The sequence below is a fragment of the Leuresthes tenuis genome, unplaced genomic scaffold (assembly GCF_036924035.1).
Source record: "Leuresthes tenuis unplaced genomic scaffold, fLeuTen1.0.hap1 SCAF_5, whole genome shotgun sequence".
NCBI classification, from domain to species: domain Eukaryota; kingdom Metazoa; phylum Chordata; class Actinopteri; order Atheriniformes; family Atherinopsidae; genus Leuresthes; species Leuresthes tenuis.
In genome coordinates, this window is record NW_027325359.1 from 15,288,452 (window position 1) to 15,307,350 (window position 18,899).

Consider the following 18,899-nt stretch of genomic DNA (forward strand, 5'->3'; position numbering starts at 1 on the left):
GGAAGCGTCGATAAGAGCACGGTTTTGATGCTTAAGCTCATGTATTCAGTCATTATTCAATGGTATACTAAAATCCATGTGAAAAAAAAATATATATACATGCGATCAAAATGCAATTAATTTCAATTAATTAATTACAAAGCCTCTAATTAATTAGATTTTATTTTTTTATTTTTTTATTTAAAATCGAGTCCCTAGTCATTTCCTTTTCTTTTTGTCAACATGGTCAAATAAAAATCAGACAGCACATTTCTTTGGAATCTTGGCCGTCTTGTTTACACTGCTATCTTTAGGAAACTTCACCCAATGGAAGACAATTGTGAATTTTTGGGTTAGGGTTCCACGCGGCACAAGCCTCAACAGAAGCCTATGCATGACCGGTCCACCTCCATGCTGAACAGTTTGAGACGTGTTCTCCTCAAAAAATTCTGAATCCTTTTCTCTCTTTCTGTCAGAGTCACCACCTGGATTTAACTAAGCAAATACATATGATCCTCCCATTGGAAAAGTACTGCAGCGATTAACATGTGTCAGCTGGCAACAAGTTATTTAACTCGAAGTTGTGCCTGTGAGGCCTGTGGAGGCAGTGTTATGATCTTGTGTTGCTTTAGTTGGTCACGTCTGGGACATCAATGGATTTTTCTTTCTTCCCTGATGACATATTTCAAGGTGACGATGCTCGAACTCAACGGGCTCATCTTGTGAAAGAGTGTTTCAGGGAGATTGTACGTCATTTTCACACATGGATTCCAGATCTTAATCCTAATGAGAATGTACAACAGAACATTTTACACAGAGGTTCTACTCTTTCATCATCAATACAAGACCGTAGGGAGAAGTTCATGCAACTCTGGGTGAAAGAAAACCCCCCCGCCACAGTGAATGTCTGCTGTAAAAGCAACAGTCCAACAAAATATTAAAGTGTGCGACTTTTTGTTCCTTTTCGGCCAGGCAGGGGTGTTAAAGTCCAGTAGACACTGCGCAACTTTTGGCTGTTTCAGATGAGCGGTGACCAACAAGAATGAATAGTAGTGATGATTTGATCACGGTTAACGTGGGTAATACTACATTGGACTGTGAGAGAGGTTCAGAGACCACCATTGCAATGTTCCTGTGATCACAGATAGTTAAATACAAATTTCTGAGATTGTCCCAACCAATAGGAACATGGCATGAAAAGACGTGCTGATCTAGGTGAAACATACAGTGTAGCATAAAAACCAAAACAGTGGGGATGAAAGTCAGATCCGCATTCTCTGCCTCTTCCTCTTAGATGTTTCATTTTTTCATGTTTTTTTCTCCATACACAAACAGCACGACTGTAAGGACTCTGTAAGGATTTTTTTGCTTCAGTCTTTATGACTGAGCAGTGCAGGTGAATAGTTCACACTGTGACATTCAACGCTTCCTCATCCAGCCAGCTACGTTTCAGCAGGTATCATCGTCATATAACAAACATGATGTTGTAGCCAAGCTCACCTTGTGTATTGCACATTTTGGCTTGTAGTGATCCTGTCACAAGGCTAAAATTGCAGTGTGTAACTGCCTCAACACTCAAAATGTGTGTTTTCCTAGTTCATTTTTGTATTTCACCCATGGTGTGCACAAGTTAATATTTTTTTAAAAATATATTCATATATATATATATACTTAAAAAAAGTTTTTTCAGTTTTAATTAAAGCAACTATTCATCTCCCTTTAGCAACGTACTGGTGAAATTTAAGTACAGTTTGACCTCTTTCCCCCAACAAAGACACACTGTTCCATCAAAGGAGCTATCTATTCAGAGATATTAGCATGCTGGTGTGTTGTGTTACAAACGTTACAGCATTAGTAGCAGAGGGGATCATCCTCAAGGATGACGGGTCACAGGATTCACCATGGGTTGCCAGCAGTTTTCTATTTCCATCTTGTGAGGGAAACATGGTTGGTAGAACTTGCTTGGTACACAAGAAGCACAGAGGAAACGGTACAAAACGGTGGCTCTAAGTCAAGCCACATGAGTTTAGGCAAGAGATGCCAGGACAGGGATAAGCAGCATTTGGCAGCGAGCTCTGTTCCTGCCTCGTGCAAATGCACATGTTTCAAGTGAGTAACGGCCAAGAAGAGCGTGCCAGTTTTGCATCTGCCCCCGTCTCTCACTGTTTCTGCACTAATAAACACCAATAAATCCTAAATCCCTCTCACTGACTCTTCCATGACATCATCAAACATTTCAGTCATGCCTGCCACATTCATCTCACTCATCTTGTCCCTGCTCTACATTCACACTCACTTTAAATGTTTATCTCTCTAAAACATGCACAGCTTTTTCACATGTTGCACAACGTTATTGAGCATACATTTTCCAGACATCCGTGTCTATTGAAGGGGAAATGCTGCAGAAAAGTAAATGTTTCCTGAGAGGTCGTGCATGCTGGCTGAAGAATGTGTGAATTCCTTGCTGGATACGGGGGCAAGGAGAAGGGCTTGAGAATGAAAGCAAGATAAAACAAGGGAAACAAAGTGTGGGAGAAAAATAAAAATGAATAGAAAGTACCGACAGTGATAAGAAGGAAGTGGGCCAGGAAAAGGAACTAAGAAGCAAGCCATTACGACATCAAGAATTAGGTTACTAAGACAGTCTGAATAAAGAAAGAACTGTCAAGGTATTGTAGTACAGGCTTGTTGTAGGTAATGACAGGAGGTTAAACAAGCCATAGTGTAATGAGGGATTTAGGGGCTAAATTAAGGGACCACAGCTCAGATAACAACAACAGTGCCATGAATTACACTGAGCTTCTGTGGACATTTGAAAACCTTGACATGTTAGTGAGGGAAGTATGTCACAAATAATCTACAAAAAAATAGAAAACAAATGTTTACCCAAGACAGTGGAACCTTCAGAGCCATTGCTGGAGGACTGGTATTCTGGGACATCAAAGGAGCTAAGCGCATCCTCGTCAATGGACTGGGAGATGTCCTGAAGCTCCTCCATGCCGCCTATGAAATCGTTTTCAGCACACAGGGGGCTGTCTAGCACTGGGTCCTCCAGGGGAGAGGGCGGACGGTAGTGGCTCTCCATGTCGACCATTGTTATGGAGGAGCGGGATGGCGGCACTGTCACTCATCAGACTAGAGACCAGAAACAGAGTTGAAACTTTATTATCATGTTGAGATACACAAAATTACTCCTCCACATTTAACCCATCCAGGTTGGCACCTGTTGGAACACACAAATGCACAGGGTCACACATTTATAGAGACAGATGCCATATTCACTGGAGCGATGGGCAGCCATTCACAGCACCCGGGGAGCAGATATTGAGGAGTACGGTAAGGCCGTGGCAAGGAGGTGCGCTGTCACCCCACCAACTGTCAGTTCACCAATTTTCGAGCAGTGAAAGCGGGAACCGAGCCGCCAGCCTTCAGGTTATTGGATGACCCACTCTACTACTGAGCCCGTGGAGGGAAAAGGGGAAGGGTGGAGGGAAAAATAGAGTTCAAAGAGGTGATGTGGAAACAGATAGGCAGACAAAAGAAAACAAGATGATTTCAAAGATCATCTCTGCCTTGATTTCTACAAACTTAAAGGAGCCATGTTATGCTGCTTGAGTTTTTCCCTTTTCTTAAGTATATATATATAATATAACGAGTTTGTACCTCTACAGTAAAAGATTAGCAAAATTGCAAAACCTGAAGAAGGTATTCTATCCCACAAAAACACTGACCCCAGGATTTTCTTCCGTTACTCATCTTCATCATCATGAAACAAACTGGTTTTATACCTGCCTAGCAGCTACATTGGTATGCCTCAAAAAAGTAGCAGTTGTCTCATAAACTCCCATTTCTGACTAATTAAATCACCAATTAGGGCAGACTGGACATTACGCGTGAGGGGGGCCTTGACCATGATGATGACAATCATAAGGACTGAAATATCTCACTGAATCAAGAGAAACTTTGGACATGCTGGGAGCACAAGGAGAATTAAGGGATCACCTTCATTTCAAGGATCCAGACTCTGGACACAATGAATCAAACCGTCCAAACTGTTGAAATTTCAGTGCGTTGAGTGGTGAATTGACAGACTAACAGTCAGTGAGATGATAACATTATCAGCATCAACACCACATAGTACTACTCTATTATCTTTAAGTGCTCATGACTCAACTGGGCACTGACTAATACACATTCAGGCCCAATGAGTAGGGCTGATGCAATGTGTGATAATCGTCCACACCAACAGATAATGAACATAACTCAGGAGGTTATGGAAAAAGAGCAGCAAAGAGTCAGTGCTGTTGAAGTTCCAGCTTTTCAGTGCAGGATCCAGAGCTTTGGAGGGATAAAATAGAGAGAACTGGCTTCAAGTAAGGCTGTGACTCTGAAACAAAATTGGAACTGCTTTGGTGGAAAAACCACCACAGTTAGTCACTCTAAATACAGTAACAGAAAACTAACCCTTGTAGTAATGTATGAAGAGAACGAAAGAGGAAAAACAGAGTGAAACACAGACATACATAGGAATATAAATCACTGGGCTGGCTAAAGCTGAGCTGAGATAGCAAAGCTGGGTCTGGGTTGGCTCAGAGAGACATGACAGGTTGTTGGCTTACACGGCTGATGAATGCAATTGTGCTGAATGACACAGTGGGGACATGGGAGGAGCTATGAGGCCCACATGAAAGTTTATTAAGAAGCGAACTTGGCTGGCTTGGAATGTCAAAAGGAATGGACTACATATCCCATTGTTAAATGCATACATCTGCACGTAACCTTGGGACAGTCTTCGCCTAAACATTTTTCATCAGGCCCTGCAAAGAACATCAAACAAAAGGAAGAAAGTGACAGTCAGATGAGAGTGTTAGCATAACTACGAGACAGCAGCTGCCGGTTGTTCCCAGCCATTCCTCACATGACCGCCTTTAGCTTAACCTTAACTTGTCCTACGCCATGTTATGCACTATGCAGGCTATGAAAAAAAGAAAAATCTGATTTCACTGTTCTCTTTCAGCCTATTTAAAGAGATCTCACAGAAATGTATGGTATTTGCATATAGTTCTGATTTGAGTCCAAGATTCTAATAAGAATTAAAATAGGACAAATAATTCTTTGTGTTAATTCTCAGAAATAAAATGATCTCTCTTTCAATATAATTATAACTTCAAAGTAGTGACTAACTCAGTAACATGCCTGAAATGTAGAAAAGTATGTATTAACAACACCCAGACAAGACCTAATTCAAGGTTTGGTCGTGTGGAATGCTTCGGATGCATGCAACATGCATGATCAGTGAGTCATCTTTTAAGACTACACAGTAAATCAGAGCATTTGAGTTTACAGAGAAACTGCTGTGAGAATAATCCCTCTTGTTGATACAGTTCTTGGTGTCTTAATTACACGTCAGTGGCTGGAAAAAATGGAAAGTCTGATAGCTGTTGAACTGGAATACATTACATCAGCATGCTTAGCTTCTGGGAGTACAATTAAGGGAATTTAGTAGGAGCATTAAGTATACCCTTTTATATATGAAGACAATACTACCTAGCTCCTAAAATTAGGAGGAAACCACTTCTGATAAAAAACATCAAATGGCATATTACTGTCTTTATTAAAAAAAAACTAAGACAAAATGCAGGGACACTGTGTAAAAAACTAAGTACATCTCACAATGAAGTAGCTTATATAACCACGTTAGCAACAATAACTTGAAATAATCTGAGGTTATCACTCTCTCACATCATTGTAAAGGAATTTTTCACCTCCCTCTTTACAGTGTTGCTTCAGCTCTTTGAGGTTTGCTGGCATTCTTTATGCACAGCTCCCTTAAGGTCCTGCGGCAGAGTTTCAGTCGAGTCGCGTTCTGGACTTTGACTGGACCATTGCAACATCTTGATTTTTTCTCTTTTCTTTTTCAGTCATTTTATTGCTGCTTTTAGATTTTCCTGTTGCATGACCCAGTTTCAGCCAAGCCTTTCCTATCAAGACAGTTGACCTCACATCTGACTCCTGAATACTTTGGTATACAGAGCAGTTCATGGTCAACTCAATGACTTCTAGGTGCCCTGTGTTCTGTGGCTATAAAACAAGCCCAGATGATCCCCCCTTTACTGCTGTACTTGACAGTTGGTATAAGGTGCTAGTGTTGATATGCTGTGCATTATGACCAAACATCTCAACTTTGGTCTCATCTGTCCAAAGGACATAGTTCCAAGTCTTGTGATTTATTCAGATGCAGCTTTGGAAACCTGAGCTGTGCTTCCATGTGCATATTTGAGAAATAAGACTTTCTCCTGGTAATCCTTCCAAACAAACCACACTTGTTCAGACTCTTTCTAATTGTACTGTCATGAACTTTACCAAATAACATGTTAACCGAGGCCTCTAGAGTCTGAGATGTGCCTTGTGGGTCTGACCTTGGAGTGAACTTGTTGGGACACTGTAATCTTTCTCAATGTACAATGATGGACTCCAAACTCTTAGGAAATGGTCTCATAACCCTTCCTAGATTGATGGGCAGTAACAATTGCTTCTGTTAGATTATTGCTGATGTCTTTCCTCCTTAGCATTGTGTCAACACATGCCTGAATTTCATTGGCAACGTCTGGCTGCTATCGATCCTCTTCCAGTGAAATTCCTTTCCTAATTCCTATGGAAGCACTAAGGGTGGACGACGTTTTCCACACACTATATTTCTTGGGTTGTTGTACACCCTCTGTGGACTGTTAGCCACCATGTGAAGAGAGTGAGGAGCAAATGATTAATGTGGCAGCATTTCCAGCAACAGAGCAGTAGTGCTTTTAGTGAAAAAAGTGAAGTCACATAAAACAGTATGTGATTTCTTTATGTTTAGTACATAGGCTAGAAGGAGTTGTGGGGAAAAAAAAATCAGTGCAAAGACAAAACAAAGAGGCCTAGCATGGCAGCATTACCGAGCTCCACAATCCACAATATACCGTAGTTGTGATACTGAATGGAGGCAGTGTTAGCTCTACTATTCAACCTCAGGCTCCTGACCCTCAGGTCTTCCTTCAGGACATTCTGTTTCATATACTCGCTTTACTCAGCTTTAATCTCATTATAATACTATTTCATAGGGAAGAATTAAGAAGCAACTTGCCTAAAGTAATATCTTAACATAATCTTATCTTAATGTGCAAATGCAATCTAGTTGTAATTAGACAAATGAGTTGCCATCACTCAGGTCAGTTAAAACTTTGTTCATATCCAAGATACGCATCAACCTACATAGGACTAAAAGAGAAGGTTTTGTGTCAACGTGTCTGGATGACACATGACTTTTTATCTAAAAAATATACAAAACATTAGTGTTTTACTAAACTCATGACTCCCCCCACCTCAGCCAAAAGCTATGAGATGATGGATCAAGGTAACCTTATGTTGCCACCAACATACATAAGAATGTAAACACACAGAGATGATTAGCTGGAGACTGGAGAGGTTTAGTGAACTGGGATTGAGATAGACAGACGGAGACAAGGATGAGTCTTTAACAGCAACGTATGAGACTGAGAGAGTAAGTGAGGCAAAGAGGAAAGAAAAAAGGAGTTCCTACGTAAACTATTGGGTGGAAGGAGAGCAAGGTCATAAAGGTTGGAGTTCCCAACAGGGAAAAAAGGGTTAGAAAAAAGAATACCATGACAATGCCAACACACAAACTGTGCTTTCAGATCAGAAGTGGCAGGTGTGCAGCAGGCATGATAAAACCACTACAACTTTCAAATATTACAAAATAAATAAACAAAAAAACAAATTTAGACAAACACCCTTCACATCAACCTCGCTGCAAAATAGGTTTATTGTGTATAAGTAATATTTACCAGTGATCACACTGCTGAAATAAGTATTTCATACAGTCTGATGGGTTTCTGCTGAGCATTGTCAAGACCCACATTCGACAAACAGGCTATGAAGCAGCTTGCGAACTCTGTCTAAAGCAGATAAAAATGCTCTGAATGTGACCCAGGCACGCAGCTGCCTACTCTTACACCACAGGCAAGGACACAGGACAGCATGAGGCAAGTTCACACAGCCATCTGAGATCTTCAAAAAATACTAACTTGAAAATACACTGGAGCTGTTGAGTTTAGGGCCTAAGAAGTGACATCCAACATTCGGGGGGGATCTTGTAAAAATCATTTGATGTGTTGTGCATTACTCAAGATTCATGGGCATCTGTCTACGGCTAATTGTTGAGGAGGTATAATCATCCCACAGCCATGAATAATGCTGCAACCAATGTAGAAGCAGGAGGTTGGACCTCAAAGCTACATCATCCTAACTCTGCATGAGTGACCCACAAAGTAGGGCAAAATTGTGCTTTTGCTGCAACAACAAAAGCTTGGCAAAAGAAAAGAAACAGCATAAGAGCTAAAAAAGTTGTAAAAGGGATGGCTAAATGTTTATCAGATCAAGAAAGTCAGATGAAGACGTCTACAGACGTCTAAATCCCAAATATGTTCCGGGGAAATGACTTTGAGGTTGTAAAACCTTACAAGCAATCCAACTTTTCCAACATGGGGTACAAAAAAATCTAAATTCCTAGTGTTTATTAAATGCAGCAAGACCAAAGCATGTAATGAAGGTCGAAGACCTGCAAATCCACTGATGAATACAAAAAACATCCAAGGTTGTTAAGCAGACCAACATGAATGATGAATGGAAAAAATAACAAATATAAAACACATTGTCCACATATTATTTGCAAAAACAATTTGCATCGATACTGGTCTATAAAAAATATGCTTTTTCCAAAGCACTTTGATAGGTATAGTACACCAAACAATCACAAAGTACATCCATCCTACCTTCGTTATCCAATAACCTTTGAAATTCTCCATGCAACTTCGGTCCCTGACAAATTATAAATCCCACTCTTTCAAAGAGTTTCGGTGACTGTGCATATGTGTGCGCGTGATCTGATCACAGGTTAATGATTAATCTATCCATCCTGTGGCCTGAGTGCTGACAGGCCTGTAAGAAGAGGGGCTCCAGGGGACACCACAGTGGTTGTAGAGATGCAAGATGGGCTGATGGGGCTGTCCCACAGGCTGGACTATGTGTTTGAAGAGCTCACACTATGAGCTCAGCTTGTGCCGTGCTTGAAATGTAAACAATCAAGTGAACCCTTATCACTTGGGTTTGATATGGTGGCAGGCACACTCTTATCGTTATGGAGATTGAGCAAAGTACAAGCTGTAGAAGTGATTGACATTGGACTATAAGCTGAGGTCTATGACAAACGAGCCATAAGAAAGCTAATAAATCCTCCTGTCATTAGGTCATGTACCTTACTATTTCAGGGTCAATGACAGTTGAATTTACAGCACAAGGAAAACTTTGGTTGCTATTTTTACACTCGAAGATCTATCCCAGTATCTCAGCAAACTTTGGAAGCTCAACTTCCAATCACATATCACTTATTTTCTTTTAAATGATATGAAATTCATGCCATAAAGTTTCAGAGTTTGCATTACCTTCAGTCATCTATCGTCTCTACCAATTTCTGTGCAATACAAACATTTGTTGGCTATGATGACATATTTAAGGCAATGCAGGTTATAAACCGTGGTTTGAGTAAAGGGAGGAGATAATATTGTCCAAGATTAGCACCATGAAATATTAACGGAGATTAAAGTAGTAAATTTACAGGAAAACCCTCCCACAAAGAAAAAGAAAAAAAACTCTCAATGTTAGGTTATAACTTTGTGATAAAACTAAGAATTTGTGAGACTAAAGACAAAATTGTGAAGGGAAAACTCAGATAATGGCGCTTTATTGTGTCAGTACCTCATACGGCAAAACTGGAACAATCTGATCCGATCACAGATGACTAATCAGTGAAAGGGAAAAGCCAAGTGAACATTACAGAAAGGTTTGTGCTGTTAATGTGGTAAGCAGTCTATAAAATAGCACTTCTTGTGTGGTTCTAGTTAGCTTGTGTTACAGACTTGTCTTTTTTTTTTATGTTCTCTGATTGATCATTTTACAAATCATAAGATAAGGTGGTGATCCTTGTGACGGATCAATGTCTTACATGATTGAAGTTATAGGACCCCATTGGACGTGTTACTGATCTGACTTTTGTTTGTGGAACCATAAGTTCAAAAAGACATTTTTTGCCCATTGAAAAGATGTATTGTTTTGTCCTTGGGTTAATGTTGGTCTTAAATGGACTTTTAAACACTGTAAAAATCTATGACAGCACATTGGGTCTATATAATTTACTCATCCAAATCAGTAAGTTCTTTTCTTCTCAACAGCAAACTCTCGAAAATCTCTTCGGTGTTTGGTTACTTGTGATAACACTGATTCAAGGTAGGATTCAATATCCCCAATATGTCCAAATCGCCGAAGCCATTTCCACACAATAGCCCCCCACCTACGATTTTACAGTTTTTTTTTTCTTTTCTCAGAAAATTAACCTTGAATGTCCTGAAAATGTTGTCATGTTTGTGTCTGTATTGCCCTTGCACAACTTTACACTTTATATTTTGTGGAGATCGGCGTTCACTTTAATCTATCAAGAGCATCATGAACTTTTTTGACCAAAAACAAACGTGATTTCTGGCTTCTTCTTCCAAAAAGATGGTAGAGTTTTGTATACATTTGTCAAATATCTAATTTGCCACATGAATCCATTTGCAGGTTTCAGCTGTGATATGTCATCTCAAACGTTGCTCAAGATGAGCTGTTGATTTGTCCGTCTGCATGACCGGCATCTACTGCTCTGCACTCAGTTGTGAAATAAACAGCAAGTTACACAAACCCCTGTGGACTTTGATCTCGGCACTGACAACGTGTTCCTTGTCAAAATAATGTTTAAATGTTCTAACACACTCCCAAATGGGGAGACCATACAACCTGACCAGGCTGTGAGAGCAGAGGGTGCTATGTGACAGTGTATCACGTTACCTCAAAGGTCTGTGGCAACCTGGCCCTTCACGCTGGCTGTTTATAGAACATCATTACGTGGTGGAAAAGTTTGCCTGCATGCGCATGTGTTGTGGACTTAAAACAGGGAGGTGAAAATCTGCGGTGAGTCTTTCTGAAGTAGAAGCAGTGACTACCCACTAGGTTCATATCTCTGTATTTCTAGGCTGAAAGGTCATACAATGTATAGCGATATTTTATATGAATTGGGCTAAATGCTCGGTTTTGACTCAACGTCATTTAGAAACGACAGCTGCATATTAATTGTATAAATCATCATGTAAATGAAAGGTGGATTTGATAAGATGAATAAATGATGAGCGAGTAAAAGCGTGCGAGATGTGCACTCACTGTTCCACAGAAGTTAGCCACAGTTTGTCTAATACCTGGCATTAAACAAAAGGCTGAGTGCTTTTCTGAAAAACAAAGTCGCTAAGTTGACACAAACGAGGAGAAGCTGTGAACTAAGTGCAGCTTGGCTTGCCACAGCCACAACTTTCCAGAACACATAAATGGTATTAAATCATATCAGTATGAATGGTGCTGGCTGATTTCATATCTCAAGTGAAACGATTCCAGTATAAATCAAAAAGCGTGCATACTGCCCATCTGTTACCCACAGTTATCAGGTCTGGGGAAACAGGTGCTTCAAAGCACTTGAGCCCTAAAATTTTAAGTCAGATAGACGTTGTCATGTGCCAAGCAAATATTTCTCTGCCCTAAGACTTCTCTAATATCTTAAACAATGCAGCTCCAAGTTGGTTTATGATAATGATACTTGCATAACGTACGTTTATCTTGAAGATTGGACTGGATAGTGTAGTGGTATGATTGCCACCTTTCATGTGGGAGACCTTAGTTCAAATCCCCTCCACGAAAGGTACTACTACCTCCAATAGGGGTCCTTAGGCAAGACCCCCTTACCCTATATGCCTACCTGTAAGTCGCTTTGGATAAAAGCATCTGCTAAATGCATAAACATAAACATGAAGAAATGTCCTTCCCCTACATTTACACTTTTATTTCGCAGAGACGTCTCTGCACCATGGGGCGTAAGCTCTTCCGGGGCAAATTTAGGGGTGCTCCACTTGCTACTGATTCCGCGCGTATTGTTATAAGGACAAGATTGATTAGATTTAGCTCATATACGTTATCATTTCATACCACAAGCATTAGACCAATGTTGTTACCTAATATCCTGTTAGGAACTAAAATGCAATAAGAAATTAATCTTAAAGTTATCATATATTTGTTCTGCTTTTGTTGAGCCTGACAAGTCAGTGGTTATATGGAGAGCTGCTGCTTGACATCCAGTCTCCACAGCTTCACGCATGCAGCTATCTCTGCACGTATTTACAGAACCAGTGGTAGTTTTGACCCTTGGCATTCCAAAATGTTTAAACTGCCAATAGCAAAGAACGCTGTCCTTAAGCAACACTTTAGTTCTGTGCCAGCTGCTGACTCCAGGCTGCCACTTTCTCCTCATTCTCAAATCAGTCACAAAGATCAGGCAGGCTATCATTTCGAAACCCCCCCACCCCCCCACTCCTCATCCAAACTATAAATTTTAAAGTAGGGAAACTGCTGCAATCTTTTCCAGCTGCTCTTATCACTTGACAGATGTGGGGCTTGGTTAACGAGGCACTGACACCATCCACTGCATCACCGTATTGAGCCACCTGCATTACATATATTAGCAACTTGAACCTTTTTTATGATTAATGCCTAAGCTGGATTTATTCTGCACAAATCTGTGCAATTTTTAAAAAACTAAACCAACACTTTTATTTTTTTAAAGCTCTAGGACAATGGAATGATGATTTATATGGTACGTGTATGACAAGGAAAAATTGTGATTCTGGCTCAATTTTTGCTTATGAATTCTCCAAAATCGTTTTAAGAAGCTATCCTGTGACGTTTTTTTTCTGGCAAACAAACAAAGACTTTATATGTTACTCACCAAAATGTATACTTGAATGCACTGCTTCTCTAAAAGAATATTTGAAATGCTTGAGTTCTGCATTGCTTAAATACGTTTTTACTGTCAAGCAGTGTTCCTCCTTCCATCTAAAACAAGATCAGTGGCACGACAAGATGTCTGTGGTCTGTCATTCATATGAGCTCTTCTGTGTGTGTGCAAGGCAAAAAGGAGAGGAAAAACTCTTCCACTGGGGCACTAAAGGTCTAATATTCTAAAAGAAAGTACCTTTAAAGGAGTTTTATCATTGCTGAAAAAAAAACAAAAACCTCCACAATTGTAGGGAGTACCTGAATGAAACAACCACTAAAACACTAACTCAGCATTTCTTCTCTTTTAAGATAGTTCTGTGCATCTTTTTTCCTTTTTCCAGCCTGATGCTGGGGAAATGAGTTCCCCCTTTCTGGCTGCCAAACCAGCCTACGTGTTAGAAGGAAGGCATGCAGCCAGCAGGCCTGGTGACAGAACACCACTCATTTGCTACAGTAGTAGGATCACTGAGTACAACAAAAGACCTAATGTTCTTGTGCATGCGACAGTACCCTGAAAGACTCTATTTGACTCATTCTGATAGTTACATTCATCCAAAACAGCTATTCCACTGCTTCAGTCTCTGGACACCTGTCATGAGAAAAACACAATGCCAACTTGCATACAAGACACATGGACCCCCACAAACCACCTCAAGATGTAAAACTGACATGTGGTGAATACTGTTCAGGGATCCCCCTTGGAGTCGCTACAAAATCCCAGTAGAATGAGGTAGAAATGGATGTTTATTCTGAGCTAATGAAAGACAGTAGGCTTTGACACAACGTTTTCAGTATACAATGCCAGGGATGAATCACTGTTGATTTCCACATGCCTTGGGTCACACAGACAAGTATCGGAGTCAAGTGCAGAGAAAGAGCAAACTTTCCACCAATCTGCCTGTCCTCACAAATGAGCACGTTCAGGAGATGTGACACTCGCATAAGCAGACCAGAAACGCAAGACAACTGCAGGGGAATTCATTCAAATCCTCCTCAAGTCCCCTCTCTGTGAAATTCAGCTTACACAGAGCATCCCTCCCTGATAATTAGTCCAGACAATCTCCTGTCCAGAGCTGCTTACTGTAAGTCTGGCTGGAGGGCCCCAATCCTATTCAACTCAGAAGGACTTTACTATAAGGAAGGCTCAAAGGGGAACAGACCTGGGTCAGACGAAGGTCAAAGCTGGCCAATGTAGGACACAAGTTGGAAAACAAAAAGCTCGGAGAGGTGCGCACAAACACACCCGTGCTTGTTAGGCGACGACAGAAAACAGCCCAGCCACTGAAAGCACCTGCATTAGTGTGAGCTCATGTTACAGCTGGTAACCACGAACAAAAGGAGGTGCCAATCCACTGGTCAATCATTTGTAACAGGAGGAGGGATTTTGCTTTTTTTTCTTTTTTTTTTTTTTGCCTTAAAGTTTGAGTGGCAGTCAGTTTTTCCTCCAGCAACTGTACAGAACAGTACATGTGAGCTGTTTCCGTGAGACCTGTCAGGATATCAGATTTTCACTACTTAATTATCGTGGCTAAAGGCATTCCAGATATTCACGTTATCACAACATCAATAAAACTATCTTTAAAAGTGTCTGTCTGTCTCTCCCTCTCTCTCTCTTTTTAAGGACCTGCAAAAACTGCACTAAATTCCCCAATCTCAGCTGAGGGATGTTTTGATTTTAAGAGCCAGGATCAAATCACAGCGTAATCGCATGTCCGAGCTATCGACACAATATGAATATTTCTTATCTTTTAATTACTGAAATAGTGGTCGGTTTCAGAAGACCTCAGCCCCTCCTGGCTTCCATTAAAGAACAGTCTGCTAGATTTGCATTAAGGCTGTGGAATAAGACAAGGCAGGTGTAACCTTGTGCCCCACAAAAGCCACCTGAATGTGAACGGGTGCCACAGTGGCTAAGAACTGCTTATCTGTGCGATGCCGGCAGGGATATGTGCATGTGAGTGTGGCCACTTTGTCCAGAGTTATTTCAAGCAGTGGAGAGAAGGTTCAAGACATTTGCAGACATGTATTTCCTTCACCAATAAAGCCTAAAATGTCTTAAAACCGATTCGTCTGCAAGTTCCTCAATGTTAGGATCTGAGGCAGTGACTTGGTTTGCTTTTCTATGTCCTCTGTGATGAAGGGATGTGGAAAATAGGTCAGAGGAACTATGCTGGTGTTGTTAAACTTACTCTATTTTCTTCACGGGCCCACAACAGAGACAAATGATAAACTTTCAAGACTGTTAAGTTGGGAAGAGAACCTGAAAGTCCTGTTTGAGGAGCCGGCCGAGTTGAGACAGCTCTGGCTCATGCACTGTTGTTGTCTCCATCTCTTCAGGCTGAAAACAAGTCTCGGGTTCTCGGGGACAAAACTGTCTTGAGCAGAGCAGCTCAACCAGAAAGACACAAGCAATAAAAAAAACAAAAAAAACACACAATGGCAGGGCAAGTTCCCCAAGGTGACCATAAAGAAAGATAACTGTTTGTTTTAGCTGGGGGCAGAGTTCAGAGGCCACTTGTAAAAATGTTTTATCTGTGCTTTGCTCATGACAGACATGGCTATCGCATTGGGTTAAGTTCAAGACAAACAGAAGATGGATTTGAAGCAGCAGCACCAGATTTTGCAACGCAGAATGTGCATGTGAGAGTTAACAAACCTGGAATGAGAAAGAGGTATGGGTGAAGACTAAAATACAGAAAGAGATTTTACATTTTTTGAAATCCTTGGCTGCTTAAGTAACCCCACCTAACTGGTATTGTCCAATATGTACTTATGAGAGAATTTGCTCTCACTATTTGATAAGGGTTTGGTTATCAGATTTTGCTATTAGCTTTTGTTAGATTTTTAGTCAACAAAGTTGTTCGTTCTCCTACCAATGGGAGACAAAACACAGCCTTGCACTTTACTTTCAGAGTATAAAAGGCACTGTTCCTTTGATGAATTGCACTGTAAATGCGTTTTTAAGTACACTTATGAGAAAGATAAGGTGTGTAAAAATGATCCTGAGAGAAGATCTTTGGACCCCAAGGCACATGTCGCGCCACTGTGGAGACTGGCCTCAGGAATTAGCAAACATTGTGGAACCTACATCCAAAGCCTGATCCACAGAGGACAGAGTGTTATCTGGGTGAATTTAGCAGTAGGCTGCAGATTGGAGCGGCTGTCTTCAAAATTATTAGCAGAGTCTCACTTTTTTTTTTGGGAAAGAGTCATGAAAGAGCTTGTGAAGAACAGGCCTGATTTTTTAAATCCTGTACGAAAGATGATGTATTCACTAATCGTGTCAATTTAAAAGCATAAACACAGGCACTGTCATGTGCTTTCATTCTGGGGATTCAAGTCACATTCATTCCTACTGAATTTGCATTTGCTGACTACGGCATTTAAATCTAAATATATCATTGGGCAGTCAGAGTGAGCTACTTTAATATCGCATAGGAGCTGATTTTCAATCTTTTGCTTATTTAACCTCCACAGAAATATCATCATTGAGAATTTGAGAATACGATGCACAAATATTGAATTTCACAGCCACTGACACACTTCTCATGGCTGGGAATTTGCCAGAGGTAGTTGTGCTTGTTGACAGATATAGAAAGGCAGAAAGAGAGAGGAGGTGGGTGCTCTGATGGCTATGAAGCGGTTACTGCACATTCATTTTCATTCATTCATCACCTTTAGAGTTAACGCAGACCAAGTTCTGGACACAAGTCAAAAACAACAGCAGAGGCACATTGTTGCATTTCTTCTGTCTGCTGTGCGATGAAGGAGGAAAAAAACAGCCAAAAAAGCTTTAAATAACTTTAAATAACTGGAGATTAATGTGGGTTCTCTGGAAACTGTATACTATCCAGAGATCATACACAGGTGCTGGTGGGTGTGGGGGGTGTTTCTTCCAAAACGTGCAGCACTACATCTCCTGTGCTTCATACCAGAGTGGGAAAAAAAACAACAACATTTGCATACGTTCTGCAACCTTTGACATTATCACTGTCACCACTTGTGCATCAAACATGCTGACCAAAGGCCCTCCAAATGAACAGAAACAATAAGAAATCCGCAGCTTCTGCACAGCCGTTATTAGGGTAACACAAACAAGCCAATAAACGGCCTTTGTGCTGAGTGCTTGGCTCACTAATGAATAGCTTACATCACAGTGAGATGTGCTCTCTGATAAGCAAGCTGCGCAGGCGTGCAAACTGGGACCTGATTAGCCCCCCCCAATAACAACACTCTGAGAACCCTGGAAGCTTTTGGTAAAGTGACCAAAATGCTTGCAAACAATAAACCTGCGCATGGCAAGTGGATTAGTTAGAAGAACTGGAAGACAAGCGCTGCTGGGAGGCTGCGAAGCTCTCTGTGCACCACACAGCATGCCCTCAGAGATGGACAGTCTGAGATGTTGCAGGACGTTGCACTTCTTTAATAAAAGGCTAAATGAGGGTTATCTACCTTTGAGCAGACAGCGCAAACCGAAGCCGTCATGTCCTCAGAAAACTCGCTGTGCCGCCGAGCGCTCCGTGCAGGAGAGGGAGGGGGCGGGGGGGGGGGAGATACACACTGTCCCTGACGCCGATCACGTCCTCGTTCTCTCCCCGCTGTGCCGCTGCCGCTGTCAAAAATCCCCCACCACGTCCATACACAGCAGAGCCATGGTGCTCACGCCCGCAGGAAGTGACCTCATGAGTGACAGCTGGCTGCGGGAAAGCGCACACCCCCCTGACACACCTATAGTTTCAGCGAATAGGAAGAGCGCAGCAGATTCCCTTGTCAAGGACGCCCCCTAACCACAAAAGAGGGGCCGAATCCTCCTCCTCCTCCGAAACGTGAGCTGGGCTCTGCAAAAGCAAAAGATACCGAATAAATAAACGAGTTTGCACAATTTGTATATTACTCTATATTCCTATGACTTTGCCACACAGCCATACTCTCAGTTCAATGCTCTTACAATTACTCTTACAATCACACAACCTGCCACTACAGCATTAAGCTAATTTGATTCTTGTACTATATGTATGCAAAATGAATGAAAACAACCTACTGTGACTTCATCTGGATTTTGAGGCAACAAACCAAGGTAAAAAGCATATAAAGACAGGCTTCTGTCTGCTTATCTGGTGCTGAGATATTAGGTAAGAGGTTGTTTTATTCCGTGTCTTGCTTTATTCTTTGCAGGTTGGATCCATTTTTTCGTCCAATAAACACACAGGGAAATTAATCCCCCCCCCAAAAATAGTTTCAATAGTTTACTTAAATGGTGTAAAAGCATTAAAGATATTCTGTTTTCAGTGAGGGGGGCTGCATTCAGAAGATATTTGGAAAATGTACAAAAAGTGTATAGGATGTCCTGTTAACAGTACTTTTCGTTTATTACAGCTGGCATCTGTAGCTGAACACTATTTTTGCTGAAACATTGTGGATAGTGCTGTCCACAGCAGCGTTAGGATTGCAGAAATAGATATTACTGAATAGATCCTGTAATGAATGACTCTTTATGGATAGCTGACTGAGATGTCATTGATTGACAAGAACAAAATATCCTGTCTGTTTATCCGTCTGTCTATTCTTATCTTTCCACGACCGGTTTCGTTAACAATTCTGTACATCCCCTGCTTCTCTGTCGCTGAAAAGTACAGAACTGAGAAGTTCATTCTTTGCAAAGAAAGTTCAAACATCATTGTTATTTGTCTGCATGTTGCACAGTAAACCAAGATTTAGCTTGAAAAAGGTGAGGGAACAAAATCATGCTTCCAAAATACCTTAACTCAATATTTAAGCTGAGCAAAAAGAAACTTTGCTTCTTCTGAGGACAAATTTGAAGTCTGCTTTGTGGAGTAGTGTGAAAGCTACAGAACTGTGACTCTGATAAGATTTTTGGTGACCAGCAAATTCTCTCGGATCTGACCGAAAGGAGAGTATTTTTACATTTCCACATGCTGTGGCAGCATGGTGTA

General features: G+C 41.0%; 1 protein-coding gene across 2 annotated transcripts in view; it reads right to left on the bottom strand.

The window, feature by feature from the left end:
• Positions 1-18,154, bottom strand: part of pparab (peroxisome proliferator-activated receptor alpha b) — a 34,378-nt gene extending 16,224 nt beyond the window's left edge. Inside the window, exons 1-2 of one of the 2 annotated variants that reach the window (XM_072386252.1) lie at positions 17,398-18,154; positions 2,866-3,114 (exon numbers count right to left, since the gene is read on the bottom strand). In XM_072386252.1, the coding sequence (XP_072242353.1) occupies positions 2,866-3,073 (208 nt within the window). In that variant the 5' untranslated portion in view covers positions 3,074-3,114; positions 17,398-18,154. Of the gene's footprint in view, positions 1-2,865; positions 3,115-8,810; positions 9,571-17,397 lie in introns of those variants that run through there. The other variant, XM_072386253.1, reaches the window with a different exon arrangement.
• Positions 18,155-18,899: the final 745 nt, after the last annotated feature.